General features: G+C 38.2%; 1 protein-coding gene across 5 annotated transcripts in view; it reads right to left on the minus strand.

Annotated features, from left to right (window-relative positions):
* FAM135B (family with sequence similarity 135 member B) overlaps window positions 1-18257 on the minus strand; it is a 200287-nt gene that overhangs the window by 91496 nt on the left and 90534 nt on the right. For all 5 annotated transcript variants that reach the window (XR_012583565.1, XM_074557459.1, XM_014275756.3 and 2 more), the window contains one exon: window positions 17405-17484. Coding sequence is in view for 3 of the 5 variants with exons in the window: in XM_014275756.3 (XP_014131231.2) it covers window positions 17405-17484 (80 nt within the window). In the remaining 2 variants the exon portion in view is untranslated. The remainder of the gene's footprint in view (window positions 1-17404; window positions 17485-18257) is intronic.

Genomic DNA, 18257 nt, shown 5'->3' on the forward strand with positions numbered 1-18257 from the left:
AACAGGCAAACACTCAATTCCATTCAATTCACTGGAGTTTTCATTAATTGGCTGCCTGACAGGGATGTATCTCCTCAGACACCCCCACAACCTTCAGCTGAACATGGATGCAGGGAGCCCTCCCTCTCCTAGAGATGCTTGTCACTAATGAGTCTCAGCTCCCTTGCATAAGCCAATTTCCCATTCCACATAGCAATTATGTAAATGAAGGTGAAGTTCCTGATAACTTCCATTGGCTCCACTTGGCTCACAATTAAAAAGAAGAAAAACATTGAAAACCTTTCGCTTCAGTCTGGGAAAAGAACTGCTTACCCAGAGAAAGGAAAAAAATGAAAAAGGAAAATTTTAAATGGGCTTTCCTCTTTATCCCAAAAGGACAGCAATAGTTGGATGAAACACCACTTCCAGATGATATTCAAAGAGTTTCTTTCATTGCGTGTAGTCATTCAATTTCCTGTTGCAGCTAACAGCTGCCAAAACCAGGCTCTGTCAATGTAAACAGTGATCAATATTCTACATTAAATCTCTTTGACATAACATGAAAGCCTCCAATTTTTTGCACAGCTTAGAGGCAATGCATCACATGAACATTTTTATGGCTTTGCCACATCCTTACAGTGTGGATTTTCCTCCTTTTCCTCTCACAATGCTAATTGTGTACTTGTTGCTCATGTCTGTTTTACAGGTAAGAAACTGAGGCAGGGCTTGACTTAGACCTGTTTCCTCAGGAGGATTCAATTAAAGTCAATGTAAATTAGGCCTTTGAGGGATATTGAAAATCTGCATCTAAGTGCCTAACATTGGAGAGGAAGCCTGCTGGACAGTAGGAAATAGAAATCACATTTCATAGTTCAGCAAGAGTATAAAGTCCTTTTTCTCCTCTTCTCTTCTTTAGTATTGTAGCAACTTCTATCACTAGAAATCAAAATAAAAAATCCTGAAGTTTAGTTTCGTCTCTTTAAAACCTAAAACTCAATTCAACAATGAAAAATAAAAATTTTAAAACCTCCTAACCTTCTGATTTTAATGCACAAAAGAGAAATTCATTCTAGAAGTCTAAACCTTACTGTTTGATTCCTGTGTGCCTGTGTGTAACTGGTACAGAGCCACACAGCCTTTCCTTGGATCCTCTCAGAGATCCTTTGTAGTGTCCTCCAACCTAAGCCTCGAGCCTCTGAACTCTGGTGAGTGCAATTTCTATAAAATATTATAATATCTAGTAACACAGAAGTCCTTACTGGGTTATTTGTACCATAATTATGATACTTTATTAGTATTTACTAATTTTATTTTATTAGTAATAGTTTATTTGTGTTTGAATGGAGTTATTACACTACTTTCTACTGCCTAAGACAGAGGGAATTACCCCTTGATATTTTTGGAAAGGTCATAAGGGGAAAACTCAAATCCTGTTCCCACATATTTCTTAGAGACAATTGATGAGGTTCCCCGGATCCACCTCATATCAGCACTGCCCTTTGGTTGCATCCACTAGCCCTTATCAAAATTTTTAGGACAGTATATGTCTCATTTTGGTCACAGGAAGGGCAAGCAACAAATTAGTTCTTGGGTATTTTGGGTTTTGTTTTGTGTTTGGTTTTTTTGTTTGTTTGGTTTGGGTTTTTGGGGGGGGGGATTGGTGTTTGTATTTTTGCGGGGGTTTGTTTGTTTTTTGGGGTTTTGGAGGTTTTTTGGTTGGTTTTTTGTTTGGTTGGTTTTGTTTTTTTTTTTTTAATATAGGGGTAAGAAATTAAGACCTAATAGCAAGAATCACTGTAACCTAAAATTCATCCTTCAGACCTGTGGAATGAAGTCCTTACAAGGTTACTTAGGAGGAAAACTTGCGCAACAATGTTAGGCTACTCCATCTGACTCCAGGGCTGCCCAAGTCTGTAATTATTGCTAAGCCCATGTGAGAAGCTCCCATCCCTCCTCCTGAGACTGGGAACCCAATGCCAAGACCAGCAGACAGAGAGGCAAGAAATGATTTAAATGTATCAGGGGCATGGCAGAAATGTGCCTACATGTGCAGAACTCAAACCTAAAGCCAAGTGATTTTCACCTGCACAAATGGCTTCCAGGTGAAGTGTGAGATGAGGGATAACAGATGGGCTGACAAAAATAGACAAATCCAGGAAATTACTGGATGATGTTAGATTCCATGACTGGAAGTACTCTCAGCACAACTTGGCTGAACTTGCTGAGACCTTCACCAAAGCATCGTTACTGTTGGAAAAACTTACATTATTCAGAGGAAGAGAGGGAGGGAGACCTCACTCAGGTGTTTCCATCATTTTCCTGGCTAAAACTTGACCTCTGGTTATACAGTTTTCTTCTTCTGAGAAGGCTTGCAGACAAAACCAACATTATTGTTGGCCAACAACTCTGCTGGGCTTTGTGTGAGTTTTTCTGGAGTGAAAATTACAGGAAATAAACTTGGCATGATATCAATAATTGCACAAATGTGAATGGTGCCAGTCCTCCTAAGATAACACCCAGCAAACTTCTCTCAGAGCAAGATACAGGATGCAATGTCATGACAAAGAGACATTTAGCACAAGTGCAGCCTCTCAGGAGGTAAGTTAGCTCAAGGAAGGTGTTTATTAGGTCACCTTAATATTATTTATTAGAATAAACCAGAATAGAGTCGGGCTAAAGATCTTCAATATTTTTTTTACACTTGGCAGTACAGACAAATGTTCCTGTTTACCTCACAAGAACTTGGCCTCAAAGCTGAGTTAACTCACAGTAACATGACAAGATGTGCAGGTGGAAAGTGTTAGACAGAAGTGGCAAGACCTAATAGCTGTTAATAAAAAAATACTAAATATCATAAATCAATGTATCTGAGCTGTTTGAAATTAAATAGATTTTCTTCCCACATTTTAATTGGTTTGTCCTGTTGCCTCTGAAGACAAATATGCATCTTCCTTTATACAGGACAGGCATTAAGGTCAAGTTTCCCAGAAATTGAAGAGCTTTGCCCAGTAAAAGGGAAGGTATCTACATCTGACTGAGAGCAGCCCAAAGGTGGAAAAGGTATTAAAGAGAAAAATTTCCACTAAAGTAGTATCTGGCTGCATGTGTTGTGCTACTCAGGTACTGTGCAGAAGGGATGCAACTAGGCTGGTGAGGGAAGTGATTTTTGCTGTTTGAGTTTTAAAATTCCTTTCCTCTGAACAGCTCTTGACTGCACACTCATCTCAGCTGGTGTCTGTTTCATATTCCCACACTGTGCACCCAAGATTTGATTTCTTGGAGCAAGTGAGGCAATGCAGCCTCTCCCAAGGGAGCTCTGCACTCATCTGTGCTCAGCATGGGACTCATGTTCTGCACCTGGGCCCAGAGGTGTCCATCACTCCCCAGACTCTCCCAGAGGAGTCTCCCATGTTGCAGTGCAGGAGAATGGCAATACTTGTAGTGGGCAGCTAAAAGAAGTAGTTTTATATTTTTCTTTACATAATAAGAGAACAAGTCCTAGGCCCCCGCTTCCCTCACTGTGTCACCCACACTGGAGTGCTGAGGGCCAGCACCTTCCATCGCACAGTCCCTTATTTCTTGCAGTACTGGTAAAACTCCAGAGCCTCTGGCTGCTTTCAGACTGTCAAAGGTAGAGGTTTGCTCACTGCTGAAGATTTTCCAAATGCATACTAGTAAATTCTGACATGTTAATGTGTACATGTTCAGGGAAAAATATGTTCACAAGCAGAATTATTCTCCTAATTTTGGATGTGGTACAGCAGCTATGATGAAGTTGCAGCATAATTCCATTTAGGACATCAGCCACATTTAAGAACCTCCCACCTAGAAGAAAGTCAGTGGTTTTAATTACATTAACAGACTCCCAGATTACTGTTATCACTGCTACTCATTATACAGTGAGTAGTAGGAATAGTAGGTCAAACATTTCCCTCTTTAAATCTGCGGGTTTATTCCCTAAAATGTAAACTAACCATTAAAAGTTTCAAAACCATGAATAATTATCTACTCTCCTGCACTTTAACATATCCCAAAAAAGTAAAAGCTCTTTATATTAAGTAATTAAGTTTCACAATACCCTTATGATACAGCTTCAATTAACCCCATTAGACATATGGGGAAACTAAAACAGAGAGAAGCTGATTGCTCAAAATAAGAGCAGAAGAGCCGAGCAATCGTAGGAATTAAGGACTAGCAAATCCTCCTGGGTCCTCAACTCCTCCTGCTATCATATTCCACACAGCTTGGTGCAACAAAGACCCAGGGATTTTGTTTCTGATAAATTCTTTCCTGAATTTCTGCTCCTGGTATTCACTGTCTTGAGAGATGGCTTTGGATGTGAGATGCTGGACATGCACACTGGGTACTACCCACAGTCTCTTTCTTGTGTGTGTTCTTTAACCAAATTGACTGCCTGTAATGCAGGGTTCTTCCCTACACTATGCTTTAAATTGAGGTTTTTTTGTAATAGCAAGAAATGCTGAAATAATTTTTGGGGACCTAAATATGAGTAGCAATTTCATGGATGTTTCTTCTAACATGATGAGAAAAACTTATTCCTGTTCTTAAGGGATAATGTGTTTATCTACTGTATTTTTTTTCTAATGAACTTTGTTTGCTTGCTTTTTGTTTGAATATCAGCTTTTGATACTAACAACAGGTACCTGTTAGGTAATGTGCAATATCATTCCTTTAAGCTGAAAAATCAGAACACAAAGTTACACATTTTTCTTGTTGCAGACATCTTCTTATGAAAATCCTTTTCTTGGGATTTTTTCTTCCTGAGAAGCTGAGAGGCATCAGGAACAAAATGTAAATAATGGTTATCTGCTGCTGTGGAATGCAACAGGTGGATCTGTGATTGGTCTCATGTGGTTGTTTCTAATTAATGGCCAATCACAGCACAGCTGGCTCTCTCTCTGTCCAAGCCACAAACCTTTTTAATCATTATTTTCTATTCTTAGCCTAGCCTTCTGATGAGAACTTTTTCCTGTCGTCTTTTTAGTATAGTTTTAATGTAATATATATCATAACATAATAAATCAAGCCTTCTGAACATGGAGTCAACATTCTTGTCTCTTTCCTCACCTGAAAACCCCTGTGAACACTGTCACATTTTCTTGTCATGCTATACTTTCTAAATTACCCACAGCATTATAAAATGCTCTTGTGAAATAGATCTCTCAAAGTTACAGCCTGCAATACTAGAGTAAAAAAATTATGGCTCAGAGTTGCTGGAGACTGATTTTATCACTTTCTACTGTGACACAGAAAGCTGTAGTGAGCCAAGTGCTCCACTGAACTCCCTACTTTACATGCAGCCCTCAGAGGAACATTTAAATGGACAGCATGTAATTTCAGAGAGTTTTATGATCTTACCAGTGGAGGGGGTTGTGGTAGCAAATTTTACTACTCATTATGACTTCCCACACAGATTTGGAAGGGGAAGAATAAGTTACACATCATCTGCAGTAGAACGTGAGCTTTTACCACCTGTCTTTAAAGGCCAAGTATGTAATTTTGAACTTCCTTAGTTCTTGTTTTCTAGTGCATCATTTTTATGCTACCAGCTACACAATTTAAAATCAAGGTGAGACCATGGGTTTTCCTCACATTCTTCCCCTGTCTATCAAACAGGATAAGCTGTTTAAGCAACAGCTTATCTAATAAATAAGCAGGACCTATTTAAGCCAACAGGATTGTTATTAAGTTTTAAGTTATAAATTAGCATTTTACTACACATGAGTCACTGGGGAAAGTACCTGCTTCCGACAGATTAGGTCATATTCACAAATATTAGGTTACTTATAGGGTGGAAAAAGTTGTTTGCTCATGGCATAAGAAAGCAGAGCCAAATTTACATTATCTTAGATATAGAAAGGAAGAAATCAAAACACTAAATCTGGTTTGGTTCCCTCAAACCTTGCCCCTCTTTGAGCCATTTGACTTGTTATTGTGCTTCAAGTACATCCCATAATTTCTGCAAGTGCAAAACCAATGGAAATTGTAAATCCCTGCTGAGGATACAACTTGCTGTTAATTCATGAAAGGGGTAAAAATTCTGTATAAAATCCAAGGCAAAAAGGGTAGTTAAGTGAATCTATAGGCATACAGATATTACTTCTGGCTGAGAAATCTGTAGGAAAGGAAATGCTGAGTTTCAGCACTGTGTGCAGGTTCTGTGGTGTCCCACCAACAGGGAATGCAAAGAGGATGAAGAGAGTCTGAATTGTTCTATTCCTCAGTATGTTACACAAACCTGATGTCTTCCTCAACTGAGCCCTCTAACTTCTTGCCCAGATTATTGTAGTTCCATCTTTGTCTTCCCAAAAAATCCCTCAATTATTTTGTTAGAGCAAGATCAGGTCTTGAGGCAGCAAGAGGCTCAAGACCGCCATTCACTCTGTGAAAATGGATCCCAGGCAATGAAGTCTAAAGCAAAACTGGGGTTTTCCCCCTGGGAAAAATGGTCCAATGCCAGGGCTGACCAGTGCATCCAACAGCAATTTAAACATCAAATTTAAATGTAAGCAATTTGAAGGGCAATCTCAATCCAGACAAAGTGGTTATGCCTAAATGGACCAATTTGTTTGCACATTTCTTCACACACTTAATGAGTATATAAGGCAATTGTCAACAGAAAATTGAAATTGCTGCATTCAAAGCCATATTTTTGTTCAATCTGATCATGACAACCAATATGTAAAATCATAGACTCATAGGATGGTTTGAGTTGGAAGGTACTTTTGAAGTTTACCTAGTTCCAACCTCATTACTGTGACCTAGGACATCTTTTTTAATTTATGTGGCTAAAGCCCTCTCTAACTGATAGTATCTGAATTTTTTAGCTTCTTTTAGCAATGAGAAAAAGAAAAAGAAAATGAAAACCAATTAAAACTGCATAACTGGACATCATATGTCTCTGATTACAACTGCTAGAATGGCAGTGAGTGTTTCACTTGTTTCCACTATAAAGATATTTACAGAAAGCAGGACAATACTTTCTCTGAAGTGGAAATGGAAAAGAAAAAAAAAAAACAAAAACTGAAATAAATGAGAAAACTAACCCAAAACCAATAATTCCAAGGCCCCTGCCTCTTTTAAAAATTAATATGGAGTATACTTCTACAAAGATAGAAAGACAGATGTCACAATTCACATACTGGAACTGTGCTCTGCACATAAAGCACTGGCTAAAGCTCTATGGCTTAGATTTAGAGCATTTCAGATTAGCTATAAAAATTAAATAAAATGTCTCTTTCTGGAGTCAATAGAATTCCTGCACAAATCATGCATAACTTTCCCCTCTTGTTGTGGCATCATTGCCTTACCTGGGATATAGCTTTTCTTCAGATGGAATATTTTTAGGCAGCTGCTAGGGAGTGTATGTCTCTAGCTATTTGGATTCCTTTTGCTTATATTAAATGTTTGGAAGGTTATTAAATTATATAAATATTTGGATCTCTGAAGCAGTGCCATCATTTTACAGATAAGTTTTTCCTGCTGTGTGTGTTCCCTGTTTTAACATCTAGACTAAAGGAATTTTTCAGAGATCTTCCTGACAATGATATCAATGGGAAATTAAACCAAGCAACATCCTTAGCTAGAATTGTAAATTAAGCAAATCCTTCTAAAAGGCCCACATATACACTGAAAGCCACAGAAAATTTTGTATATTTTCTAATTTATGGTCTCATCTCATACATAGTGTTAAGCTTCAGAGCTTCTGACCACAGAGTAATGTCCTAGAGATCTGTTAATAGTACAGAATGCTTTGCTGAACCTCAAATTAAATTCCTGGTTTGTCAAACTTCAAACCCAGCTTCTATTTACCAGGATATTGTTTTGTTCATTTTTGAAATTTATGGTGAAAATATATTCATAACTTTAGTCTTGCAAGATATAAAAACAAACTACTACACCACTTCCACAACTTCATTTTCAATTAATAAATTACAGTGCCACTACAGAAGGAAAATAGAAATTCTTCTTTTTTTACATAATGCAGTTGATTTTTTTTTCTATTAGTTCCAGAAACAATTTCTAAGAAAAGAATAAGACAGTTGTTCTCATTTTGGAGTCTTCTCCTTGCTCTTTTATTCACCCTGAAAAAATCTTCAGGAACATTATTTAAAATCCTGAATCAAGATGCCATCTTTGATTATTTGCTGAGAAAGATAAGAGCACCATCTTCTTTCTATGTTGACTGTGTCACCTTTCCCACCTTTCATCATTACTTGCCTGATTTGCATAGATACATGAAGGCAAAGCTGCAATCACAGCCTTTTTGTGACGAGTCTTTTACAAGCACAATGAAAATGTCTCTCTCTGCAAAAGTTCCTGCAACTCCTTTTCTAGTAAATGGGCAGAAATAGGTGTGATTCAACTCATCTTAAAATAGATATGTTAAATTACTCCCTCAAATTACCTGTTTCTCTCCTCTGGATATAAAGGGAGACTGGCTGATTAGCTTAGGTAGAGACACCCACAGCACAGATTTCAGCACTTAGATAAGATTATTTTTACCCTTAGCCACAGATTTCCAAGGCTTCTTCCATCTTGCAGCCATAACTCAGGTTACAGATGATTTATTGCCTGTCCTTTGAATATAGCCAAACATATCATTACAGGACAACTGTTTCCTGCTGCTATAGAAAGCTTGGTGAAATAAGGTTTGCTAGAAAGCTAATTTATAAATCATACAATACACCCTCCCCAGGGAAGAACCATTATTGCCTCTAGCTGGTAAGAATATATATAGATACTTTTTAATGAAAGAATATTGAACTGTTATTTAAACTGACATCTAACTATCATCTGTAGATCTCAGGATACTTAAATCCTATTTTTTTAAGATGTTCTGCATCACATAGTCACTAGGAAATCCTGACCACCTGTATTTTCAAGGAAACATCACTCCCTGCAATGTCTGTAATCTGTGATGATTTCCCCAGCAGAACACTGGGACATAATCCACCATCTATAATTTTTTTTTCTATATAAAATCTTAAAAATACTTGCAGTCCCCATACAAAAATACAGTTGCTCCATCCTGAAACTGTAACAATTAATTACTACTAGACCCCAAAGTCTTTCATTTCAGACGATGCTCACATTTTATATTTATCACCTTGGTTGTGTAACAAATTCTTTATTGCAGAACTACCTGCTAAATATGAAAGTAAGACATGAAGAGGTGGAGATAAATGAGAATGTAATCATGCTAAATGATTTTGTTACTGGAGAACCCCTCTAACAACTGGCTCCAGACATGCTGCATGCTCCTTCATATAATCCCTCACTTTCCTCTGCATTTTAGATCCATAGAAGGTCATCCCTTAATTGGTGATTCACAGCCTTCAACAGAGATGCCTGTCCCTTTCTTGTAGGAGTTTAACTAACTAAAATAAGTAAAAAGCAGCTTTTAGAAAAAAAGAAAGATGAGAGCAGAAAAGAGTAGATGACACCAAGCTGGGCAGAGGTGTTGGTCTGATGGAGGGTAGGAAGGCTCCACCAAGGGCTCTGTTCCGGCTTTATCCATGGACCTCAATTGTATGAAGTAGTGAGGTGGGAGTTCCTCTTTTCTCCCAGGTAACAAGTGATAGCACAAAGGGAACGGCTTCAAGTTGAGCCAGGGGGTGTTCAGATTGGATATTAGGAGAAATTTCTTCACAGAAAGGGCTGTCAAGCACTGGAGGAGGCTGTCCAGGGAAGTGGTTGAGTCAGCATCCCTGGAGGTATTTAAAAGATGTCTGTATGTGGCAATGGGGGACATGATTTATTGGTGGACTTGGGTCATCTCAGGGCTCTTCTCCAAACTAAATGGTTCTGTGAAAACCCTCAGTTGTGCTATTTACCTATTTCTTAGCTAACATAAATCCAGCACAGGAGCATCTTCTGCAGAATTTTCTAGTGTTTTCTAGGCCTCTGTTCAGCGTGTCATAGTCCCTCTGATTCATCGTTCCTCAAGGAAATCTGAGGTTATCAGAGCTGCCAGTTACATTTGATACTGCTCCAAGTTCACACTGACTTCAAGTGATGCAGGACAAACTTTCAGTTTTATCTGTCATATCTCCAGAATGACAATATACCCGCTCTTCAATCTAAGCACTAAATCTGTTGCACCAACACTCCAGGCACTTGAAGATCACAGGAATTTACAGCTCCATGAACCACTAGGACAAGCCCTGGTTTTGGTTCTGATGACAGACCTCAAGGAGCTGTGTTAATAAAACAGGGTTATTCTATTCTGAATAGAATTCTGGGTACATTTTGTGGGGTTTTCTCCTCCTGTGATATAGATAAAAAATGTATATGTTGGTTTGTAACAGTTGATTGTCAAGATTTTCATAATTTTTTTCAAGCTGTCCAAGTTTTTCATCTTTTTGGCACTCAATGAACAGGAAATATCAGACCTTATTGCAGACTTTACGCTGTGATTTGTTATTTAGTTTGCCATTTTGACATCCCAGTTTCAAGTACCTTTCTATTGAAATTGTCACGTTCCAGGCTGAACAAAAAATAAAGACTGAACCAATACTGGTAATGACTTCTGAAAATTTAGGCTCTGAAATCAACAAACCAGGGGTGAACATGACACATTTATCCTCATGTACTGAGTTGCAAATCTAGCTTTAGGGAAGTTTGAAAACGCAGTTGCTGAAGGTTGAAAATGCACATTCTTTGGCAGAGGAACACTCATGCAGACCCTCCAGGGCTAAAATAAGCGTACTTGTAAAGTGCAAAGACAACAATTTTCAGGCATGAACTCATTAAATGTATAATCATTTTCATATTTAAATGTTTGAAGAGACTTGTTTTAATTTTGAAATATTATGTTTAGCATATTTATGTTTAGAATAAATGGAGATGCTATATTTCTAAAGGAGACACCATAATTTTAAAATTGCTTGATCAAAAAGTTCAGGATGTTTTCTCCCTCTGTGTGACTTTTGATTAAAGCTGCACATTTCTGAGAGGAATCCTTTATCTTAACCTTGCCTTTTGACATTTTGCATTAGCCTCATGGAAAGAATTATATAAAGCTACCTCTCTGCCCATGCATAGATTCAGTGATGATAAAAAGCAAGATGTCCTAATAATTTCCTTGTAGGAAGGATCCTAACATAAATACAGTCTCTTATCACTGATTTGTTCTATAAACCAAGGTTCATTTCTCAGAGATGCTGAAATTTGAGATAATGGAATAACTGAACTGCTTGGGATCAGCAGAAAAAAAAAGCATGCTTAATACTTCCTTAAAACAAACAAAGCATTTTCTTTTTTTGTTGTTGTTGTGTTTATTTCTGTTTCTAAACTCATTGCTAGTTCCTTAAGAGCCTCGTTTAGTTAGAGAATTCATATCTGAAAAGAATTCTGTTCTTCAGAAACTTGTGTGAGCAAATACTCATTCGCTGTGTTTATATAACTCTGTAGCTGCCACTCCATATATTTATTCCAAATATTAATTAAGGTGGCAAAAAACTCTGAGTAAAGTATGGGACATTAAATAGCACATAGCTTTTCATCAATGCAGAAGACAACACAACTGATGTCTGGGTGAAATTTGCCTCCTGAACTGGTGTGACCCACCAATGTTTAGAGCAGTGCTGGATTTTAAAGGAGTCCCAAGACTGAAATTTACATCAGAGTGAAGGCAGGGTGAATCCCTGCGTGGGGAAATTAAAGACATGTAGGTGAAACTGGAAGAGAAGAGATCTCTCTGAAGGCCAGCTCACACTGGAGTGGTGGGACTGAAAATGCTGCATGGCCAATTTTACCCCGAAGGTGAAGTTCACCCTTGTCCCCAAGCACCAGAAATGCTGTGTTGGCTCTCTACATGTGAATAGCTGGATTCTCTCCCAGCTAAGCCTTCACTGGGGCAGAAGTTTTGTGTTTCAGATTCACTAGCCAGGGGAAGAGATTTCTGGCCTATGTTGGTGCTTCCAGATCCCTCCTGGTTTTGGCTTTCTCCACTGATCAGGTCTCAATTTTGGGATGTTGTTCAGCATCTCCAGCACTGTGGGACCTACTCCATTTCCATCTGAGTGATCTGACCCAGCTTCTGGAGGGGGGATTTGAGGGTTTCCAGCTTAGCTGAAGGTCTACAATGGAAATTCTTGTAGCCAAAATACGTTTCAGCTTCTATCCTTTGAGGCATTTATGAAAGGCCTTGACTGAAGGATGACTGAGACATGCAGACAGAAGTATCAGGTCAGTCAGAAACATCTTCTCTTTGATCCTTTTAATTATTTTTTCTCTGTTTCTTTCTCCTTTTCTCTTGGAATGTCATAGAATTAGTTCTGTTTAGATTGTGAGTTATCAAGTCTTAAAATGTCTGATCATAGAATTACAGAATGATTTGGGTTGGAAGGGACCTTAAAGATCATCTCAATCCAACTCTCATGGCACAGTCAAGGACAGCTTCCATTAGACCATGAGCCCCATCCAATCTGTTTTGAATGCTTCCAGGGATGGGCTCATCTCTTATGGCCTCACAGCTGAAGTTTCCTAAGACAACTCATCCTCAAAACACCTTTTCTCACAGTGAAGTGCTCTCTGGATATAATTTGTATTTATCAGGTATGCTTTATTTTATATAGAAAATCCCTATTTCTTTTCAGATTACTTTTAATAAGCCTTGAAAATAAACTCCTTTGTTTGCTAAAGCATAAATTTCTACCCCTTCATACTTCAAAAACAGTAACCTTACCTTCACTTAATGGAGGAAGAAATTACCTTTCAAGAAGTTATTGAAAATAATGACTGCAATTTCATACTGTTCCACAAGTCATGGTGCTGTTTCTCCTTGCTCTAATGAGCAACTAACTGCAACTGTTTGTTTTGACTGCATTAAGAAGCCATTTACAATAAAAGGTTTCTCTTTAATAATCAAAGCAGAATTCCTTCACTGGGAATTGCTCTGAGAGAGCCAAACATTAATGAAGAAATTAAGATCACTGCTTGTTTATTAAAAACAGGCACAAACAGTTAATATGGAGCATATCAGAAATGCAAATAACCTTTCAAATGATGTCTTAGGTGAAAGGTAGCCAGAGACTTAAGTAAGTAATTTAACTTATAGGAAAAGGAATTCAGTGTGGATTATTATGAACTTGTATAGTTCAGACAGAGGCTACAGCAATATTCTTTGTTTCAGAGACATGGGTTGGTGGTGGAGTTTAATGTGTTAGGGTAATGGTGGGATGCAAGAGATCTTTTCTAACCTAAATGATTCTATGATTCCATGATTTTCTGATGCTCCTGGATTTTGGGGGGTTTTTGGGCTTTTTTTTGGGTTTTTTTGTTTTTTCTTTTTTCTTTGCATGTCACAATTGAAATTGTGCTTCCTCTTGTCACCTAAAGTCAGGCATTCCATTTTATGAAAAATCATAAAATTGTGAGTACACAATTCTACATCACCAATAAAAAGAGTCAATGTGTAATGGCAGTCACAGCTGCTTTTTCTTGACTTGTCTGGAAAAAAACATTGCACCTTATCTCCCTGTCTTTTATGAGAAAAAATTAAGGAAGAATCTAATTCCTTGGCTGTCCTTGGCTTTCTGCACTTTCAAACAATAACCCAATTTAATTGACTAAAATTAGATGAAAGACTTCTACAGTCCAACAAAGATTAGCATAGCCAGTGATAATTTTTTTTAAATGCTTTGTATTACTTGTAATTATATTTTCAGGTCAAGTTTTCAAAAATATTTGTCTATTTGGAGTATTGAGAATTGTCAATGTGGTACTTCTGGCTGGAGAAAAAAGGAGATAGAACACAAATCAAAGTACTGAGTAATTTCTTTAGTTATATGCCATGTAAAAGATTTTTTTTTTCTTACTGTTCACCCAGCAAAACAATTTCTCTGGCCTGTAAGGTAAATAAGTAGGCAAGCTGGAAGCAAATGAGTATTGCTGGTTGCAGGACATGGGAATAAGGCATAGTGGGTTGAAAACTTTCCAAAAAAGCTGATTGCAGCTTTCACTTTTAAAGAATAATTCTGTTTCAAAATTATAATGCACTCAAGTGGTGGGTAGACTACTGCAAAACACTGCAGAAGAGATGGAGATTTATATTCTTTCTGAGATTGGGTTTATCAGGCATTTTCAATGCTGTAATTCACCCTCTGAGTCTCTGTTGGCATTAATGCTGCCAAGATGTATCCCATGCGTACCATGTTCTTTAACTTCTCCTCCTCTGTACTGTACTCCATTTTCCCCTCTTTTACACAGGGCAGAACATCAAGATAAAACAGCTAACCCTAACTGTTTCTGAGCATTACTCTTTCTCCCAGTGCTCTGAGAAATGAGCAAACAAAGATGGTTTAAATGCATGTTTTTAAGATAAGCTCCTGCAGTTTTTCAGTTTGTGCCTGCAGCCTGGAAATCAATGAATGTATGTTCACTACTTCCATGAATCCTTGCCCCAAAATTTATACAATAGATTAAAATGTTATGGTAGACACTTAGTGGGTCATAAGAGAACTCAGCCAAGGACCTAATTATACAAATTATAACCGAGAGGAGCATCTTCCCTGCCCCTCTGGCTGTTCATGCTTGGGTCCCACAGGCTCAGCCCTCTGCCTGCTGCAGGCAGACACCATCCCATGGTGACATTAACAAGCCATGCTGATGAAGAGCACCAGGGGCCAAAGCCCCACAAATCCACTCAGAAAAGCATTTCTAGGGTTTAAATTCAGGCTATACCTGCATTAACTCAGTCCTGTAGGAGGGATGCTGAGGGCAATGGAGTTTGTGCTGTTATGAGTTGTACATGAATGAGCAGAGAGCACAATTTCTTCACAAGCCCAAAGCAGTCTTCAGTCATGGTATCTATTTAAAGGCAGGAAGCTGAATTTCGTGGGGGTATAAAATCTGCATGACAGCAACTTGTGCACAACAAGTCTTGTTCCCTCTCTCCTTTTCATTGCTCAAAAATAAGGAGCATAATCTGGAACATAAGGAGCAGATGAGGGAGCTGGAGAGGTTTGGTCTGGAGGAAAGAAGACTCAGGGGAGACCTTATCATTCTCTACAACAACCTGAAAGGAGGTTGGGGTCAGTCTCTTCTCCCAGACAACTGGCAATAGGACAAAAGGAAATTACGTCAAGTTGAGCCAGGGGAGTTTCAGGTTGAATATAAGGGAAAAAAATCCTTCCCTGAAAGAGTGGGTAAGCATTGGAACAAGTTCCCTGGGGAAGTGGCGGAGTCACCATCCCTGGAAGTGTTCAGAAAACAAGAAGTGACACTCCACTGTATAGTTTAGTGGGCAAAGCCGTGCTCAGCCCAAAGGTTGGGCATGATCTTGGAGGTCTTTTCCAGATTTTATGATTGAATGATTCTGTGCAAATCTCCACCCACCAGTCTTGTCTTGTCTTTAGGGAAACAACCTTGCTAAAAATGCTTAGGAGCATGAATGAAATGTATGTTTTTACAAATATTTATGCTCAAAGCATGTTAAGTCATGCAACCTGACTCAATTTTTTTTTTTTTTTTTTTACAAGCTAAAGGTCAGTATGGGGATGTGAGTGACCATAGCACAGGGGCACCAGCCCTGCTCTCCTGTGTTTGACTGAGCCACACAGCCCAGTCTCTTCCTAAATTTTACACAGGATATGATAAACTGTGGATCACATGGTGGGTCACCAAGGTTTCCTGCACAACCTGTCAGTCCTGTGCCATGGATGGAATTCTGGAATTCTTTCTGCTCACATTTGGTTGGTCACCACCAAGGGACTGCCTAGCACAGACTGCAGCTCTCCCTCTGCTGAATTACTGTAGACTTTGGGAGTTTTTGCCTCTGCTGCTGAAAACATCTAGTGGGAGGCAAACATTGCTAATGCTGTCAGTTTCCAAGGTTTTATCGTAAATCCTGTACATTTAATAAAAATAAAAAGTCATGTGCATCGGAAGATAAATACTGCCTCCTATTTATTTTGTATGCTTACATATTTTATATAGTTTATTACTGCATAAATTCACAGATTTTACTTTATGAATTTACATAATCATTTCCAAAATATATCCTCAGTTTTCACAGATCCTATGAACCCGATAAGGGAAAGATTAAAAATACTTCCTTTAAACTGAACTCATGAATTCCAGTTAATTTATAGTCATTCTTGCTGGTGTGGTAGGAGTTTATTCACTATTTTGTATCCCCCATGTTTTGCTGTAATGCTATTTTAATAGGAGTGTCTTATTGAAACATGCACAGCAATTTAATTAGACTTATTCCAGGTATCCACATACTGAGAGAGATCAGTGGCATGAAAAAACCCCACATTATGGCCTGTGTACCTTTAAGTTCAGTCCCATTAAATAATGCTCTCTTGCAGATCTATGAAATCAATTAGGAAGTACTTGCAAAGATAGCCAAGGAGAAACTGTTTAAGGCCTTAATAGCTTAAATATCCCTTGTCTTGATGTTAGCCCTATAAAGCTATTAGAGCCCAGTCTGGATTGCATTAGCACCATGAAAGTCAAGTGCTAATCCTGTAACTGCACTGCCAGCCTTGCCTCTCCCCTGCCCATGTGTCTACGTGAGTTGTTTCCAGAAGAAGTGAAAGAATCTTCACTATTTTCTCCATGCTGAAGATGTATGAGGAAGAAGAAAATATTATTTTTTTAAAAAAGTAAATATAAATCATAGTTTATTCTGAACAGGAGTAGTTTGGCTTTTTTATTGATTGTTATTGAGTGGTTTTTTGCCCCAAGAAAGTGAAGTTCTAGCTGTCTTCATCAGAGGTTATTTCATTAGTTTAAGACTACTTATGCCAGAAACTGCTGTAATTTGAGGACATTTCCAGAAATCTAAGGAAATCCAGAGGATTCTGGATATGCTAAGGGCAAATTACAGTGGAATATGTTGAAAATAATACTTTTTTCCTTGAGGATCTTTCACAAGATGCTTTTCCAAACCCAGACTAAATCATTTATATATTCATTGATTTTCTAAGAAAATGTCTTTATTCAGCTTTTGAGTTTGGGATTTCTTTTTTTTTTTTTTTTTTAGGTGATTTTCTCCGATTTTGGTATAATTATTTATGTTTTATAAAACCTGTCTAATAATTTTGCATTTTAATTGAACCAGACTTCCAAATGGATCAATACTTCTTTTTATTTATTAAAAAAAAAATAGAACCTTAAAGACGTAAAGTAATATTAAACTGGAAAATTGTCAGCAAGGAACCATATAGAAGTGACATGCTTTCAGATCAGATTGTGAGAATTTCCTCTACTTTTCTGACAGACACAAGCCCAATACCAGACACAAACCCTTACCCAAACAGAGATGAACAATACTGATCATTAGGGAAAACCAGATTTTGGTCTCAATCCAGGCTCAGCTGTTCCTCACACAGTTTCTTTCTCTATCCTACCCCACCTGCAGTCATGTCACATTCCTCTGGGACCTGCTTACCTGTCTGTCCTGAAATGGTAGCAAACAGCCTGTGGGGGATCCTGGATGGGATCTTCAGTCCAGCTCTTATCTGGTAATACCTGCAGAGAAAGGATGAAAAATTACACACTGCTAGAGAAGTGACCTCTTCATCCAACCTGAAATTCTGTGAGAGCACACCCTGGGCATTGGCACCCAAAAGGGCTCAAGAGAACAGGCATGTTCAGGATCTTTTCTTCTGCTTTTTAGCTTTAATTAAAGTGGCTTTAATCTGGCCCTTTCTATTTTACACCAGGCACAGTGGACACAGTGGCCTGATGTGTGAATAATAAAGAAAGATTGTGAAAAGCACTTCACCTCCTGTAGGAAAAGGAGACTTAGAGAAACTTCTATGATAAAACACCCCAATATCAGACAAGGAGTGACAAAAAATAATACAAAACAAAACCAAAAAAGCCAACCAAACAAACAACAAAAAAACTTTGGTGGAAAGATAACCAAAGTGCTATTCTCACATCTAGGAACATTATTGCATATATGATGCTTAATAGTTATCACTCCGCTGTTCTATGGTGAGTCTATCTTATCAAGAAAATGTTAGCATTAATCATTTGTCCAGAGAAAGTGTGGAGTCTCCCTCACTGGAGATTTTCCAGAACTGTCTGGACACACTCCTCTGCTCTGGGATGACCCTGGTGAGCAGGGAGGTTGGATCAGATGGCCCACTGGGGTCCCTGCCATTCTGTGATTCTGTTAATCACATCTAAACCAGTTGTATTCTGGTTGTTTTCTATCCCATAGGGGATCCCTGCATTAGGTGAAGGAAGACAGAAAAAGAAAACATCAGCAATTTCACTGATCTAAATTACACATA

This window comes from Zonotrichia albicollis, chromosome 1, assembly GCF_047830755.1.
Source record: "Zonotrichia albicollis isolate bZonAlb1 chromosome 1, bZonAlb1.hap1, whole genome shotgun sequence".
NCBI classification, from domain to species: Eukaryota; Metazoa; Chordata; class Aves; order Passeriformes; family Passerellidae; genus Zonotrichia; species Zonotrichia albicollis.